The 19,412-nt window shown below is 38.2% G+C and overlaps 1 protein-coding gene across 1 annotated transcript in view; it reads right to left on the bottom strand.

Moving 5' to 3' along the window:
* LMBRD1 (LMBR1 domain containing 1) overlaps positions 1-19,412 on the bottom strand; it is a 132,924-nt gene that overhangs the window by 8,752 nt on the left and 104,760 nt on the right. The window contains exon 14 of the mRNA XM_068983721.1: positions 19,059-19,137. Within this exon, the coding sequence (XP_068839822.1) occupies positions 19,059-19,137 (79 nt within the window). The remainder of the gene's footprint in view (positions 1-19,058; positions 19,138-19,412) is intronic.

Raw genomic sequence — 19,412 nt, 5'->3', positions numbered from 1 at the left:
GGCAGAAAGTGAAGAGGAACTTTAAGAGCCTCTTGAGGACAGTGAAAAAGTTGGCTTAAAGCTCAACATTCAGAAAACGAAGATCATGGCATCTGGTCCCATCACTCCATGGGAAATAGATGGAGAAACAGTGGAAACAGTGTCAGACTTTATTTTGGGGGGGCTCCAAAATCACTGCAGATGGTGATTGCAGCCATGAAATTAAAAGATGCTTACTCCTTGGAAGAAAAGTTATGACCAACCTAGATAGTATATTCAAAAGCAGAGACATTACTTTGCCGACTAAGGTCCGTTTAGTCAAGGCTATGGTTTTTCCTGTGGTTATGTATGGATGTGAGTTGGACTGTGAAGAAGGCTGAGCGCCAAAGAATTGATGCTTTTGAACTGTGGTGTTGGGGAAGACTCCTGAGAGTCCCTTGCACTGCAAGGAGATCCAACCAGTCCATTCTGAAGGAGATCAGCCCTGGGATTTCTTTGGAAGGAATGATATTAAAGCTGAAACTCCAGTACTCTGGCCACCTCATGTGAAGAGGTGACTCATTGGAAAAGACTTTGATGCTGGGAGGGATTGGGGGCAGGAGGAAAAGGAGACGACCAAGGATGAGATGGCTGGATGGCATCACTGACTCAATGGACGCGAGTCTGAGTGAACTCCGGGAGTTGGTGATGGACAGGGAGGACTGGCATGCTGCAATTCATGGGGTTGCAAAGACTTGGACACGACTGAGCAACTGAACTGAATTGAACTGAACTGAAAAAGAATACATTTGAATCAGTTCCAATCAGGTGGATGAAACTGGAGCCGATTATACAGAGTGAAGTAAGCCAGAAAGGAAAACACCAATACAGTATACTAACACATATATATGGAATTTAGAAAGATGGTAATGATAACCTTGTATGTGAGACAGCAAAAGAGACACAGATGTATAGAACAGTCTTTTGGACTCTGTGGGAAAGGGCGAGGGTGGAATGATTTGGGAGAATGGCATTGAAACACGTATAATATCATACAAGAAACGAATCGCCAGTCTAGGTTCAACGCAGGATACAGGATGCTTGGGGCTGGTGCACTGGGATGACCCGGAGAGATGGTATGGGGAGGGAGGTAGGAGGGGGTCCAGGATTGAGAACATGTGTACACCCGTGGCGGATTCATGTTGATGTATGGCAAACCAATACAGTATTGTAAAGTAAAATAAAGTAAAAAAAAAGAAAAAAAAAAGATAAAGTGGGCAGGAAGAGACAAGGTATTAGATGATGTTAATCTTACGTTACTTCAAGAACATTTTTTAACAAGGTAAAAAAGGAACAAATTTTTAAAAGTGATTCAATTCTACAAACGCTGGTTGAACAAGACAGAAAAATATACTTCATATATATTAATATGTTTTCTTAATTCAAGGAGCTGACATTCCTCTAAAAGAGTAGGACAGACATAAGATACATAAATGACTATAGATTAATACAGAGTAAAGGTCACACCATAAGAAGTAAAACTGCTACGGAATTCAAGTGAAAAAAAAAAAAAAACTGTACACATGTTTGGAGATTCAAAAAAGAGGGTCAGGTTGGAAAGAAACCTTGTAAGATGACCAGGAATGTGACTGATGAAGATGGGAGGAGTTGGGCAGAATCTGGCTGTGACATTTCCAGAACAATCAGTTGCAAAGCAACTATGGAAAAGATGAGCAAGTTCAGAAAAAAGACTGGAAACATGCAGGACGGGCTAGAAAGCGGAACCCTTCAATCCCTGGTGGAACAGTGGTATAGGTGGTATAGGGGAACGGTTAAGGTTCCTACTGGAGGAGTGGCATTGGCAAATCACACTGGCTCTATCTTCAAAATCTACCCAGAACCTGACCACTTCCTGCAGTTCTACCACCACAAGCTCTGCCTTGGACTCCTGCAAACGTCCTATCAATTCGCCTTTGCCCTTGGTTTATTATAGTCTATCTCAGGGGCCAGTACACTATACCCCAGAAGAATTCACTCGGTCCATCACTCATTTTTTTAAGTTATGCTGAAACATGACACGCTGTCCACGGCAACCTCTATGTTTCAGGGGCACAGCTGAGCAGTGTGGACACTATCTCAGGCCTCACAGAGCCTAAAATGTTTATTAACTGGTCTCTTACAGAAAAACAGTTCCCACACCCTGGTCTACATGCAACACAGTAGTCAGAGTAACCCCTGAGGATGTAAAGCCCATCAGGTCACCTGCTCACAGTCTTCTAGACTTCCCGTCTGAGCTTAAAAGCTGAATGAAGTCCTTCTCTTTGATGACTGGCCCTTCCTCCTCCCTTCCTGACTCCTTGCCCCCAAACCTCTGCACCTGCTGTCACCATGGCCTGCAGCGCTTCTCTGCAGGCATCTGCCCTCCTTCCAGGTATCTGACCTCACAACCCTCAGGCCATTTTGCCCAGATGTCCGCTTCTCAGTAAGGATTTCCTTTCTGCCCTACTCAACATTTCAAACCATCCCTCCTTCCGGGCACCACTTACTCTCCTCTGGTACTTTTTCTCCATAATGATTACTGCCTGATATACTTATTTGTCTCCTTCTAAATAAGCTCCGTGGGGACAGCACATCTGAGCTTTGTTCACTAGTCTCACTAGCTCTGTATCAGTAGTATTTAGAATAGTGCCTACCAAATAATAGATACCAGTTTAAAAAGTTAACTGAAAAAGCAAGGAAATGAGAGGAGAATAATAGATGAGAAAAACAGATGAGAAAAATTAAATAGTCCTTTTCCTTCAATGACTACACCAAAGCCTTTGACTGTGTGGATCACAACAAACTGGAAAATTCTTAAAGAGATGGGACTATCAGACCATATTACCTGCCTCCTGAGAAACCTGTATGCAGGTTAAGAAGCAATAGTTAGAATATGGAACAATGCACTGGTTCAAAATAGGAAAAGGAGTACATCAAGGCTGTCTACTGTCACCCTGCTTATTTAACTTCTATGCAGAGTACACCATGAAAACTGCTGGGCTGGATGAAGCTCAAGCTGGAATCAAGATTACAGGGAGAAATATCAATAACCTCAGATATGCAGATGACACCACCCTAATGGCAGAAAGCAAAGAGGAAATAAAGAGCTTCTTAATGAAGATGAAGGAGAAAAGTGCAAAAGCTGACTTAAAACTGAACATTCCAAACCACCAAGATTATGGCATCCAGCTACATCCCTTCATGGCAAATAGATGGGGAAAAAATGGAAACAGTGACAGACTATTTTCTTGGGCTCCAACATCACTGCAGATGGTGACTGCAGCCATGAAATTAAAGGACACTTGCTTCTTGGAAGAAAAGCTATGGCAAACTTAGACAGCATATTAAAAAGCAGAGACATCACTTTGCCGACAGAGGTCTGCATAGTCAAAGTCATGGTTTTTCCAGTAGTCATATATGGATGTAAAAGCGGGACCACAAAGAAGGCTGTGCACTGAAGAAATGATGCTTTTCAACTGTGGTGCTGGAGAAGACTCTCTAGTCCCTTGGACAGCACGGAGATCAAACCAGTCAATTTTAAAGGAAATCAACCCTGAATATTCACTGGAAGCACTGATGCTGAAGCTCCAATACTCTGGCTGCTTGATGCAAAGAGGTGATTTATTCGAAAAGACCCTGATGCTGGGAAAGATGGAGGGCAGGAGGAGAAGGGGTCAAAAGAGGATGAGATGGTTGGATGGCATCACTGACTCAATGGACTTGAGTTTGAACAAACTCTGGGAGATAGTGAAGGACAGGGAAGCCTGGTATGCTGCAGTCCTGGGGTCTCAAAGAACTGGACACAACTGAGTGACTGTACAACAACCGCAAATAGAATCTTGGAAATTTAGACATTTATACATTTTAGAATTTCAAGACACACAGGACTGTGATTCTCAGTATTATGAAAACTGATATGTCAATATCTTCCAAATGTGTTTAAATTGCGAAGGCTGTTATTAATTTTGTATTCCTTAAATAAATAGGATAGCATTCTAAATAAGCCTATCCAAACTATTAAAATTCTAGGTGACCTCATTTATCCGCATCTTTAGACTAAATCTAACTGTCCTAAACTATCTCATCCCCTCCCTCCAAATGTGCAGAGTATAAGACAAAAAGACCATGTAGTATTTTTAAAGGCCACTGCTCCACGTACTTGAGTCAGAGGGAAAGAATGACTTATATTCTCTCAAACTGGATCTTCTTATTACAAAACTCCAGAGAGCTAAAATTAATTAGCTTCACTTAATATGAAGTAGGTAGGAGGTATTAAATCTGAAGTCCATATTTGAACCTGTCTTTTAAATCCACAAAGGAAGAGTTTGGTACCATTTTCATTTCAAATTATGTTTATAGATCACCCACTTGGGCACTCAGCTCCACATGAGACATTAAAAAATACTATCATCACAGAGCATCAGTGTCCATTCTTAATCTCAGGCCATAAGGCTAAGGTTGTAATGAAACTCCTTGACCAGATTCATCTCAGCCTGTCAAAACTAGCTTTCCTTGAAATGAACTTTTTATTTAAAACTATACATCAAACATCAAGTGTATAGTAACTCCTCTAAAGAAATTGGGTTTAAACAGAAATAAGTCTTTCCTGCAAAACACATTTTTCTCTTTTTTTGCTTAGAGGTAAAGTATAAATGGAAAAAAAAAATCACCTGAATCCATTGTTAGTGATAATGTGAGTATTTGAGCAATACTGCTTAGTCACATTGACTTCTAAATAAAATTTCCTGGAACCAAGTAGAAAGAAACATTTCATATTCCAGGAAAAAAACTGCTACCAAGGTGTTGAGACTTACATTTCTTCAAAGTCTCAGAAACTACCCTCTCCACTGCCACTTTTCAACAAACTGGAAGGAAAAAGGTCTTCTCTACAACCCATAGTTACTGGACAGATAGATGCATGCCACTATCTGGACTCTCATTGTTTTCATTCTTAAAAAGGCTTATTAATGTTTTTTTCTTTAATTATAGAATAAAAGCCACTTATTAACAACAACAACAAACAATGAATACTTATTTCTTGTCCTTATTCCACATTTTGTCCTCTGAGGTACAGCCTGACTTTTATATGCTGTTTGTGTATACATATATATATATATGTATATATTTATGATGCAGAGCTGATTTACACTGCTAATTTCTGCTGTACAGTGAAGCGACTCAGTTATACATATACATATATATATATATATATATATATACACACACACATCTTTTAAATATTTTTTTCCATTTTGTTTCATCATAAGATATTGAATAGAGTTCCCTGTGCTATACAAAAGCTGAAGTTACAATACTTTGGCCACCTGACATGAAGAGCCAACTCAGTAGAAAAGACCCTGATGCTGGGAAAGATGGACGACAGGAAGAGAAGAGGGCAACCGAGGATGAGATGTTTGGATGGCATCACTGACTCAATGAACATGAATCTGAGCAAACTCTAGGAGATAGTGAAGGACAGGGAAGCCTAGTATGCTACAGTCCATGGAGTTGCAAAGAGTCGGACACGATTTAGCAACTGAACAACAACAAAATACAGTAGAACCCTGTTGTTTATTATTCTGTATGTAAGAGTTTATATCTGCTAATCCCAACCTCTCAATTCATCCCTCCCCAAACTTCCCCAGCCCATGGCATCCATGTCCCTGAGTCTGTTTCTGTTTTGTAGACAGGTTCACCTGTTACATTTTATACTCCAAATCTAAATGACATCATATAGTATTTGCCATCTGCTTTCTTACTTCCCTTAGGATAATCTCTAGTTTGCATCAGAGTTGCTGCAAATGGCAGTATTTCATTGTTTTTATGGCTAGCAGTATTCCACTGTACACGTGCACCACATCTTCTTTATCCATTCCTCTTGATGGACATTTAGGCTGTTCCCATGTCCTGGCTTTTGTGAATAGTGCTGCTATGAACACAGAAGTGCAAGTATCTTTTTGAATTATAATTTTATCTGGATATATCCCCACAAGTAGGATTGCTGGATCATACGCTAACTCTAATTTTAGTTTTCTGAGGAACTAACTTTCTCTCCTCCATAGCGTCTTTACCAACAGTGCAAGAGGGTTCCCTTTTATCCACACTCTCTCCAGCATTTGCTATTTGTAAAATGTTCAATGATGGACATTCTGATAGTTATGAGATGACACCTTATTGTAGTTCATTTCTCTAATAATTAGCGATGATGAACATCTTTTCATGTGCACTGGCCATCTGCCTGTCTTCTTTGCAGAGATGTGCATTCAGGTCTTCTGCTCACTTTTTAATTGGTTTGTTTTGTTGCTGTTGAACTGTATGAGCTGTTTGTGTATACTGGAAATTAATCCTGTATTGATCACAGTATTTGCAAATATTTTCTCCTATTCTACAGGTTATCTTTCCATTTTGTTTATGGTTTCCTTTGCTGTGCAAAAGCTTGGAAGTCTGACGAGGTCCCATTTGTTTATTTTTGTTCTTATTTTGATTGCTTGGGACCTAAAAAGACACTGGTATGATTTATGCCAGAGAATGTTTTGCCAATGTTTTCTTTTAGGAGTTTTTTGTTGTGATGTCTTATGCTTAAGTCTTTAACTCATTTTGAGTTTATTTTTGTGTATGGTGTGAGGCTGTGCCTAACTTCATTGATTTATATGCAGCTAAACTTAGTGACTAAGCATACATGCACATCCAACTTTCCCAGCACTACTTGCTAAAGAGACCACCGTTTCTCCATTGTAGATCCTTGTCTATTCTGTCAAAGACTGACTGACTGTAGGTGTGTGGGCTTATTTCTGGGCCCTCTGCTCTGATTCATTGATCCACATGTCTGCTGCTTTTGTGCCAGTACCAAGCTATTTGGATTACTGTAGCTTTGTAGTGTTTGAAGTCTGGATGGGTTATGCCTCCTGCTTTCTTCTTTTTCTTCAGGATTGCTTTGGCAATTCTGGGTCTTTTATGTTTCCATATAAATTTTAGGATTATTTGTTCTAGTTCTGTGAAAAACATCCAGGGTAATTTGATAGGGATTGCATTAAATCTGTAGATTGCTCTGGGTAGTATGGTCATTTTAACAATATTAATTTTTCCAAGCCAAAAGCATGGGATACCTTTCCGAACTCTTTCAATCATCTTCAGTTTCCTTTATTAACATTTTTATAGTTCTCGGCATATGTCTTTCACCTTCTTGGTCAGGTTTAACTCTAAGTATTTTATTTTTGAGGATGCGATATTAAAAGGTAATATTTTTCTACATTCCTTTTCTGTTATTTCATTATTAGCGTAAAGAAATGCAACCAACTTCTTTATATTAAAAGAATATAAAGAATATAAATATAAGAATATAAAGGTATCCTGCTAGCTTGCTGAATTTATCTATCAGTTCGAGTAGCTTTTGTGTAGAGACTTGAGGGTTTTTATATACAGTGTCATGCTATATGCATGTAAGGGCAGTTTTGCCTCTTCCCTTCCAATCTGGATCCCTTTTTTCCTTCTTTCACTTGTCCGACTGCTGTTAGGATTTCCAATGCTATGTGGAATAGAAGAGGTGAGAGTGAGCATCCTTGTCTTGCACCAGATTTTAGCACAAAGGCTTTCAGCTTTACCACTGAGTATTCTGTTGGTTGTAAACATCTTTCATTATGCTGAGATATGTTCCCTCTATATCCACTATGCTAAGAATTTTTATTACGAATGGATACTGAATTTTGTCAAAGGCTTTCTCTGTGTCTACGGAGATGCTCGTGTGATTTCGGTCTTCCCTCAACATGCTGTATCATACTGATTGGTCTGCATATACTGGACCATCTCTGTAAAGTTGCAGCTTTACTTTTACATGCACAAAACATAGAACATGAGATCATATATACACTCTTCCACTATCATCATGTGGTGAATATTTTCCTGTGAAAACATACAAAGCTGTATTATTACACTGTATGTAATATATTTCAAGTGTCCTCACTGATGGGTATAGTTTGCTATTTCTCATCTAACCTTGATGGGATGTAGAAAATGGTTAGTATTGGAAAAGTAAGACAATGCAAAAAAGATTTCAAGATTTCTGAGTAAATAAATAGTTGAAGGCACACAAAAGGCATAGGACAACTTTTCCTACCCTATGACATGAGAGTAACATGTGGAAAAGCTAAACGGAAGAGAGCAGGAGAGGCGCTCAGTCTTGGAACTGAGATTTGAGAGATTGGCAGGACACGCATTTCATTATATGTAAACCAGATGGTGGTTAAAAAGCAGAAACAGAAATCTAAGATTCTTAATTTACTGATTAAATTATTAAATTCCCCTTAAATTATCCAGCATCACTAGGCTTATTTATTGTCAACTGTCAACACTCCAAAACACAACTTAGAAAACCTCATCCATTTAGTAAAACTATATTTATTAGACTAAATACCGTGAGGGAGAATAAGAACGGGAAAGGCAAAGAGTATTTATAAGGTTTAAGGGCCTGGGCTGGGCCACTTTAATCGAGGTCGTAAAAGGTGGACAACTACATTTGGGCTACGCTTATGACACAAGTTTTACGTTGGTGGATGCAGTGAAATGACAAGTCTCAAAGCAAGCCTTCTGAGGCCACCTGTCTTGGTAAGGAGGCTACTGGAGCTGTTTCAGCCTGGATCGTCAGCCATTTGTGTCTGTCCTCAGCGGTGTTTACTCCGAGGGCAGAGGCACGCGGCTGTGTGTCTGCTGAGCATTAGCAACGCGATATTGGTGTCAGTTTCTCACATTTTATGGGATTCAAAAGCTTTTAAAACTGAGCAACATTTGGGAACCATTAAGACTTTAGATGGTCTACTACGAATTGGTACAATAGAATGCCCTGGAATAGATAAAATGTTGGCGTTAGAGTACATATGGAAAATATCCAGAAAGAAAGTGCTAGGTTTCTGACACTATCATAAGAAACAATTTAGATTAGAATATCCTGTTTTAGCTGATAGTTTTCAAAGCAAATGCTTCATATAAGAAAGTGTGGAAATTGCTCTATCTTTAAAAATAAGTGAGAACTTTATAAGACTATCTTGAATTGTTTAAGTTGAATTTTATCACCAAATACAGAATATCATCTTTGAATTTAAATTGGTGGCTTATTTAAAATATGAAAAAATTCAACAAGCCTTAAAGTACTATGCTCTTTTGGAGGTTTAATTTCTGAAGAGTTTTTAATATGTTCTTTGTGGATTTAAACTGTCCTTTTACAGAACCTCAAACGGAATACATTCTATAAACCAAGTCAAAGAATGACTCAGGGAGAATAAGAATGGGAAAGGCAAAGAGTATCTATAAGGTTTAAGGGCCTGGGCTGGGCCACTTTAATCAAGGTTGTAAAAGGTGGAGATATGTCTATAATTAAATCAAGGTTTATTTGATGCTAACAATTTATATCAGAAATGACAGGAAAATGTGAGAGATGAATTATGTTTAGCAGATCCAAAATTGAAATTACACACAAAAGATCACTTTCACAAGAAGATACACCTTTTAATCTAAATTGCTAGGGAGTTACCACATAGCATACATTATATTCACTAATTCTTATGTTCAAAATATGTTCCTGTCATTTTGTGGGGCAAAATACATCATGCTGAAACACTCACTGTGCATATAAATTTAAATTTTTGGAATTTAAGAAAAATCACATCTATTAATAGAAGTGTAAATTTTTAAAAGGATGTATACATGAAGTCACTTCAGTCCTGTCTGACTGTATGCGACCCTATGGACTGTAGCCAGACAGGCTCAGCTGTTCACTGGATTTTCCAAACAAGAATACTGCAGTGGGTTGCCATTTCTTTTTCCATAAAAGGAGGTAATTAATGTATAATTATATAAATAATGTAATTATAATTCTACTAAAAAAGGTAATTAGAAGTGGTTATCTTATTAATTCCATATCCTGGCCTGCATTTAGAAATGTCAGCTTTTAGAATACGGAAAGGCAAAGGAGAAAACGAAAGCTATATCCCTCTGAAGGCAGAGCTCCAAAGAATATCAAGAAGAGATAAGAAAGCCTTCCTAAGTGAACAATGCAGGAACACAGAGAAAATGAAAGAATAGGAACTCGTCAAGAAAATTAGATACCAAGGGAACATTTTATGTGAATATGGGCACAATTAAAGACAGAAAACATATGGACTTAACAGAAGAAGATATTAAGAAGAGGTGGCAAGAATACATAGAAGAACTATACAAAAAAGATCTTAATGACCCAGATAACCATGATGGTGTGATCACTCACCTAGAGCCAGACATCTTGGAGTGCAAACTCAAGTGGGCTTTAGGAAGCATCCCTATGAACAAAGCTAGTGGAGGTGATGGAATTCCAGTTGAGCTATTTCAAGTCCTAAAAGATGATGCTGTGAAAGTGCTGCACTCAATATGCCAGGAAATTTGAGTTCTCATTCCAATCCCTAAGAACAGAAATGCCAAAGAATGCTCAAACTACTGCACAATTAAAACTCTTCTCACACGTTAACAAAGTAATTCTCAATATTCTTTAAGCTAGGCTTCATTACATGAACCGTGAACTTCCAGATGTTGAAGTTGGATTTAGAAAAGGCAGAGGAACCAGAGATCAAACCACCAACATATGTTGGATCACAGAAAAAGCAATAGAGTTCCAGAAAAACATCTATTTCTGCTTCACTGATTGACTACACCAAAGTCTTTGACTGTGTGGGTCACAACAAACTGTGGAAAATTCTTAAAGAGATGGGAATACTGGACCACCTGATCTGCCTCCTGAGAAATCTGTATGCAGGTCAAGAAACAACCATTAAAACCGGACATGGAACAACAGACTGGTTCCAAATTGGGGAAGGAGTATGTCAAAGCTGTATATTATTACCTTGCTTATTAAACTTATATGCAGAGTACATTATGCAAAATGCTGGGCTGGATGAAGCACAAGCTGGAATCAAGACTGCCAGGAGAAATACCAATAACCTCAGATAAGCAGATGATACCACCCCTATGGCAGAGAGCAAAGAGAAGCTAAAGAGCTTCTTGATGGAAGTGAAAGAGGAGTGAAAAAGTTGGCTTAAAACTCAACATTCAGAAAACTAAGATCATGGCATCTGGTCCCACCACTTCATGGCAAATAGATGGGGGAAACAATGGAAACAGTGACAGACTTTATTTTCTTGGGCTCCAAAATCACTGCAGATGGTGACTGCAGCCATGAAATTAAAAGATGCTTGCTCCTTGGAAGAAAAGCTATTAAACCTAGACAGCGTATTAAAAAGCAGAGACATTACTTTGCCGACAAAGGTCTCTTTAGTCAAAGCTGTGGTTTTTCCAGTACTCATGTATGGATGTGAGAGCTGGACTATAAAGAAAGCTGAGTGCCAAAGAATTGATGCTTTTGAACTGTGGTGTTGGAGAAGACTCTTGAGAGTCCCTTGGACTGCAAAGAGATCAAACTAGTTAATTCTAAAGGAAATCAACCCTGAATATTCATTAGAAGGACTGATGCTGAAGCTGACGCTCCATTACTTTGCCCACCTGAGGGGCCATTATAAAAGACCCTGATGCTGGGAAAGACTGAAGGCAGGAGGAGAAGGAGACAAAAGAGGATGAGATGGTTAGATGGCATCACCAACCCAATCGACATGAGTTAGAACAAGCCCCCAGAGATGGTGAAGGACAGGGAAGCCTGGCATGATGCAGTCCTTGGGGTTGCAAGGAGTAGCACATGACATAGCGACTGAACAATAACAACAGCCATCTGGTAGTATACAGTGGGCCTCTTTTTTTTCCCTCTCTTTTATCTTTTTCTCAACATAAATATTTCCTTCTGTTTTCTGAACCATACATTGTGCAATTTAGCCACTTAACACAGCACTGTTTACAAGATGGACCTTCTCTTACATAACCAGAGAAGAGCTATTAAATTTAAGACTTTTAATACTGATATTATATTTTTAAAAATTGGCTCTACAGCCCATACTGCAACATGTCATTTATCTGAGTGTATTCTTCCTAGTACATTCATCCCTTAAGGGCAGCACCAAATCCTGGACCACATATCACATTTGGTTGCGAAGTCTCTTTTTTTTTAATATAAATTTATTTATTTTAATTGGAGGCTAATTACTTTACAATATTGTATTGGTTTTACCATACTTCCCTGAACCTGTGAGCTCCTCAGCCTCTGGTCTCTGATGACACTGACGGATCTAAAGCACCGCTTTTACAGCATGGCTGTTAGCCATTAGCCTGGGTCTGGGTTCTGTTTCCTCATGATCTGAGCCCCATCTCTGATCGTCCCAGGCGGTCATGCCCAGAGGCACAGGCCATGCTGCAGGGTGTCCATCTTGTTTACCTGGTGGGGCCTGTGCCCATTTTCCTCTGAGATGAGCTAACTCGGCTACCCCTTTTTCTCCCACAGTTAGTGAATGGTTAAGTGGAGATGGCTTGTTGTGGTTTTACTCTGTAGTTCTCTACATTGAGTTTCATTTCAATAATGTATGTTCATTTTCAAACACTGTATTTGGTCCATTTATAAATTTGCTAGGGTTTCATTCATTCTTTCTTTAATACTTTGCTGTCCTCTGCAGTATGCTGATCTGGTCTTGTTTCTTTCATCATAGTCAGCTGTTCCATAATCTGTATTGATAGTTCCAGGATCAGAGCTTGGCAGGTCTCTCTCTGCAACTTCTGTTCGCTCTCTTATGTGTGGTGCTTTGCCTCCTTGTGTGCTTGAATATTTGACTCTGACATCTTCACTTGCGCTCCTTTGTGGGAATTCTGTGAAGCCAAGAATTAAGGTACGCTCCTCTTGTGAGAATTATACTTCCTTGCACCATTTACTGCACTGCCAGCCTGAAACTGCAGTGAAACAAATTCACTCTGCTGGCGTGCATTTGGCCTGCATAGCTGCAAAGTGCTAGTCTGCAGCTACAATTTCTTAGGAGTCTGGTTCTTTCCCCTTGTTCTTGACACTAAGGTCAACTTTGCTTTCCATATTTTGCAAGTAATATATTTAACTTTACTTGTGGTTCACCCTCACGTGATGGTGCCATCTTCAGGAGAGGGAGGGGCTTCACTTTGTAAGAAGCTCTGTTTCCTATGAGATGCCAACCACACACACAAGCTCTAGACTGTGCTGTCCAACGTAACACCCACTGGAAACATGCGACTTTTCAGCACTTGACAAAATTTCTAATATTACACACTTTTAATTAATTTAAACTAAAAACTGAAGCAGTACTTTAGTAGAACTGTATTTCACCTTTAACTTACTTAAATTGTCACATTAAGTTACTTAATGAAAATTTAGTGTTTGAATTAAAATGTTCCTTAAGTATAAGATACATACCAGGTATCAAAGGCTTGGTATGAAGAAGAATACAACCTATGACATAGAGAAGGCTCTAGGACACCCCTTTGTTTACCTGCAAAACAGCCACTAGACACAAGCCCCCGACATTCTCAGCCTTCGCTTCACGAAAGATTAGCTGAGCTATTTGTCCACACTGATCAATCAGAACAAGCGACTTGTTGATCTGACTTAAGTAACCCTTAGCTAGATTTCCCTCTTTCGCCAGGCCCCCGAAGTCTGCCCTCTTCCCAGCCGGCCAGCAGACAGCCCTTCCTGATCGAGCCCTCCTGGCTGACCTCATGGAAAACATGCCATGATCATCCCACTCTCACAGCTGGTTCTTTCCAGCTGCGAACTGACATACTATCTTAGATGACGTAGTATTTCAGAGAAAAGTCTGCAGAAGGATAGGTACCTGAAGTTCTGAGAAAACAAGTCTACTTGATTTTACTAATGACAAAAGCAAAACAGCATGGTAAATACATTTTATTCATATAGAATGTATTTTGAGGCCCTCCCTGATAATGGGCTTGTTTACTCCAAAACTTAGTGTCCAACTACTCTCTAAAGTAAGTACGTAGAGTAAAAGAATGCACATTTTACTTTATTAATTGTTCTCTGACATTATCTTAGTTATTCAATATCATTCTTACTTCTCCCTTTGTAGTTAGTACATGTAATCATAACTCTGCTTTAGCTCTTTCATTTTAAATCTGTTCAGCTTTTTGTAATTCATGTAGTTTAGTTTAACACATCAGTTTTTATTTTAGCATCATCAGTTAACTTAAGTCATCTTAACCATTTGTCCTAGTGAAATTATATCCTAAAACCATAGATGAATGATTTTTAAGGCTGGCTATATACATTAACAAATATACTTAACCAGAACATCCCACAAAAATCAAGCTTGATTTATACGGATCATCACATTTCTAGGTACTATACTGTCCAAAAAAGACAAGTTCACGTCAAAGAAAGGTAAAATAATTAAACAGGATGGCAGAAATTAAACTTGTGGTTCACAGATTTTTTAAAATGGTCATTTGGAAAAATATAATCTTGCTTCATCCCTCTCTGTATTTCCCAAACATTCAATGCTCCTGCCACAACATACTTTTTCCATAACAGGCCAAATAAATTTGTCTTTATGTCTTATTAACACAGGTTCCTTCTCTGCTTGGTACAGCCTCCACTGATTTGTTTGTTCATTTAGGTTCACTTGCACTTTGGGGCCCAGTTAAAATGTTACACTGTAGGGAAAACCATTACCTCCTTTGCCTTCCCACAGCATTTTGCCTGCAATTTCATTACAGTATGCCATTTACTTTTTTATTACTATTATTTATGTTCATATCCAAATCCATTAGGCTGTTTGCTTTCCAAAGGCAGGGGCTGTGTATATGTCTCTGATGCTGTCTCTCTTTCTGAGAACCTACCCAGTACTCTATTCTGCCAGACCACAAAGGGAGATTGATCATTCACCCTCCTATCCAGACTCAACTATTTCTGCATGTTTATATTACTTTTCATAATTCTGTGTTTAACTCTTTCACTCACACTAGCATATTAATTATGCATGTATTAATGTCTATTAGATTAAGCAGCACTTAACAAACATAAAACTAAAAATGTAAAAGTCCTTTTGTCATAATTGCATAAAAACCTAAAAATGGATTTCTAATTTGCTCAGGTGGCTCACTTAGAACTTATAAACAATGCATTATGTGAAAGGATAAATTTTAAAAATTGTTGCTTTAAGAGAACTTTGTAAACATGGTATGATAGGCATTGTTTATAACTCTGCTAAATTATTCTTTAAGAGATAATTTTAAACACAAAAAACCTTAACTATTTTTAGATGACTGTTTTAATTGTCAAACATTATAACATTTGAAAAATGCCAGACCACCTCATATGTGAATGCAATATTACTTAAGAAAAAAAGTCTCTAAAATGTACTCAGTATTGGTAAGAGATCAATATATGCGTGTTTTAGAAAAATCACTGCTTTAACATCTTTCTAGGAAGATTATCTTTACTCAGAAATAATTTTAAGTACAACACAATAAATTATAAGTTTTTTGTTTCTAAATTAAAAAATTGTTCTCAAAAACTATTACTTGCAACAGGTGCATAACAAAGGTGACACCAAGTGCCTTGTGGGGTATTTCTATTACTGTATCATCTACATAAGTCAAAGTGCTCACCAAAATGTCACAAGTCACAAAATGCTGATTTTCCTCTTGCAAGCTGAGGTTTCCTAGTCCACAGTAAAGGGACACTGCGCAATCAGTCTTTCATCACACACTCCACCCCAGCCCCACCCCACGTGTCAAATCTCATGTGAACTGCTCTTTCATCTTTCTTCATTATTAAAATTTTTAATGTATAAAACAATGATTTTCACTTGCATATATATGAATTAGTAGGGTTAATATCTCCTTTATGAGTGGCAGTACCCAGAGCATGCTTAACTTTGAATCTGGCAGGGAGAGCTCTCTTATAGCCAATCATTGATTTTTCTTACTCTCTTAAGAAAACTACCCTGACACCCCAAATATAACCAGTGTATTTCTGCCATCCTCTTCCCAGCATGCACTGGCAATCTGACATTTAGAGATTTGGTAGAGAACAAAGACAAAATATCGGGAGAGATAAATCCATAAATCTAAAGGGTATGTTTTGTACTGCAAAGTAACATTTCAAAGCATAAATCAACTAAAATGTTTTAGAAAAATATTTAACAATTCAAAGGAGGTCACTTAAACCACTATAAACACTTTTTCCTAGACTGAAAAAGACAAAATACCAAATGGGATTCATATAAAAGTTATGGCCAAGTGTATCATTTAACTAAAGCTTACTGATCTATAACTCGCAAATTCATTCAGTTCAACAATACAGGGGCATTTTAAAGCCCCCTTTACCAGTGCAACTTGATTTTGAAAGTTTGACCTGTTCTGCTAAGGTTTCAATAATGTAAGAATCTAAAGAAACAGAACTTATTTTAGATCTTCAAGATCAGAGCCCTCTCAAAAAATTACAAATCAACCCAACAGTAATTTTTCATTCTATTCTCACTTAGCAAAAAATGACAACCCAAAGCATTTCACTTATCAACTCTACTTATGATATGTGTGTGGGGTGGGGGTGGGGCTGTGTGCATTTAAAGTTAAAAATCTGGGACTAAAGTGTCTTTGTTGCTACCAAAGCAGACCTGGAAAATTAAGTCAATTAATTTATAACAGAAACATTTTACTATTACTTCTTCTCCATGTTTGCTTTCCCTCGATTTTGGTTTTGACTCATCTCTTGATCTTGTTCTTTCCTCCCAGTTTTGGTCTCTTCCCGTCTTTGCCCTGCACCCTGGACTTTGCACTTGGTCTCTTCCTTCTCTGACTCTCATCCTCCTCCAGTCTTTCAAATCATATCCCCAGACAGCCTAGGCTCTGATGGAGAAGAGCACCAGCTGTGCAGACACGTCCAGCAAAACTACAGAGAGATAATTTCATCTCTGCCCCTTGGCATATATTCATTTATCACTAACTTATCTCCAGTCAGATCCTTCTCTGTTCACCTAGCAAAACGTCTGCCACTTTCTTTAGTTTTGTGCCCAGTGGCCCACATGATTTTCAGCAAATGACTGAAATTACACCTCAAAGCAAGATGAGACAATCACAGAGAACTTCCTGCTCACCCTCACTATGAAATTACTATCTGAGTTCCTATTGTTGCCTTCTTCCTTGCAATCTAGAGAAAGAAGGATCCTTCCTTCTACCTAAAGCATTCTTTGATGTTCTAATTACTATCTCCTCCAGAACAGGATGACATTGGCTCATCATTCATCCTTTCCCATATTTTTCTTCAACTTTTCCTGCTCCATGAATTCATCTCATCATCCCTAGTCTCCTCTCATTTAGGAAGAAAAGAAAAAAAAAAGATTCTCTGCTGATGCAGCATACCTTCTCTAGTTTCCATCCAATCCCTCTCAAGCTCTATGAGGAATTTCAGTGCTTTATATTCCCTTTTATTAACTGCACCTAGTTTTCGCCTCCAGCATTCACACCTCTCCTTCCTCTTTCTGCTCACTCCCCCATGGTTCTGTCACCCGCCTGCCTGGGTCTCCAAGCTCCTCACACTCTGCCCTCTGAGTTCATTCTGTAAACATCCAACTGCCCGTGAAATCTCCATCTCAAGTCAGCTAAGCAGTATCTATACTTTTTTTCTTTAATCTTAGTATCTTTTTTTACCTCAGCTTGGTGATACCAAAATTTACCATATTATTCAGAAACTGGAGGCCACTCCAAAATATTCTGCCTCCCCTACCACTCTTCAAGACCCAAGATCCAAGCAAGGAGATCTTCTCTCAATTCTGTGTTCATTTCACACTTAAGACCACCATTTGCTTCAGGCTTTTACCATATCTCCTGGATTACTGTAAACTATTCCTCCTGGCACCCTCTCCCAAGTGGTTTCTATGCTCTGGTCTCAATTTCTCAAATCCATTCTCTCTCTTCTGTAATTTAAGTTACTGAAAACAAGCCAGACCACAGTTGCCACTTTCTTGTGTAAAACCATCCATTGGCTCTTTCCCAGACCTTTCTGATTTGAGTTCTAACTCGGCAACCCCATTTCCTCTTTCCGCTAACCCCTTACACCTCCACAATTAACAACAAAACAGTAATAATGGTTTTAAACTGTCTGAACACAAAACTGTACGATCGAAGGTAACTTGATGTGTGCGCTGTGTTCTTCCGCCTGGGGCAGCCTTCCCTGGATTTTCCTCTCACCTGGAGAGGTGGCCCTGGCATCCTGTCTGAAGCCTTTCTTTCTGACAAGCCCACAGCGACCTCCAGGTAGAGCTCATTGCTTCCTCACCGGGCCATCCAGTGTTCTGTACCTATTCTGTACCTGTTATTCCACAACATTCTAGAGCTGACTCTGCTAAAACACTCCAAATCTATCTTTTTCATAATGGAACCCCTCAATGACTTATCAAGAAATACATCTGACATATTACTTTACTTTGGAATAAAAACATTTTGAAGGAAAAAGTAGAAAAATTTTTTTGCATATCTTGAAAGAATAAATCTGGAATCCTTAATCAGGAAAGAATGCTATAATAGTAAGAGGAAAAGAAAACCATCTTAGCAAACAGAAGACAGAAAAAAAAATGACCCTCTCAAAATTCACAGAGATGAAGAGCACAGATCTCAGAGCTTTTGTCAGAATACACAGGAAAAACTTACAATGTCTGGCTCAAAATTTCACATTCTTAAACATTAACTGCTGTCATCATTAACTTTATTATTATTTTATTAACTAAAGTGACCAGAGTTGGATGGGTTAAAAGCTGCTCTAGGTCATAGGTACTTTTGTTCTCAGTCCTAAAAATGATAGATTCTACCAAAAGTCTCTTGAATTTTTTAAAAATAACAAAAAAGGCATTTAAGAATGATTTCTTATTATACCAGTAAGTATGGTAAATAATAACCACCTTTTGTTCTTCAAGGGTAACTAATTTATAATGATCCTCTCCCTAATGGAAATCATTATATCACCAAGAAATTCTATTGAAGAGACCAATTTCTTCTTATTAACAAAGCTCCTTTGTCACCACATATGAAAAAAAATGTATCAAATGCTTAAGACACCAAAATTCAAAACAAATCTTTTCTTACACAGTTATAAATTCTAAGAAAGGTGATATAAGCTGCTTTACCTTCAGGGGCATCTGCATCACATCTCTTTGGCACAGAAAGGGTTGAATTGCCTCTATGGCCATTGAAAGTCATATTGCTCTAAAAAATGAAGATATAGTTAAAAGGTAAATACTATATTAACATATGTATTTTGATTAAAAAGTGACACATTATGAACTTCATACCCTGTTTTCTATTAAATCACATTTGGCTAATATTCTAAAATGTAAATTTTGTGTAAAATTTCAATTAGAATAAAAAAATTCATGGTAAATTTGACATTAAGGCTTTCTTGCAACAATGTTTAGGCCCTGTGTTAATCAATGGAGCTTCTGCTCAGAGAAAACAGCCCTTGGTTTTCCACTGTGGAACAA

This window comes from Capricornis sumatraensis, chromosome 11, assembly GCF_032405125.1.
Source record: "Capricornis sumatraensis isolate serow.1 chromosome 11, serow.2, whole genome shotgun sequence".
Classification (NCBI taxonomy): Eukaryota; Metazoa; Chordata; class Mammalia; order Artiodactyla; family Bovidae; genus Capricornis; species Capricornis sumatraensis.
This window is presented reverse-complemented; position numbering and strand designations above follow the sequence as displayed.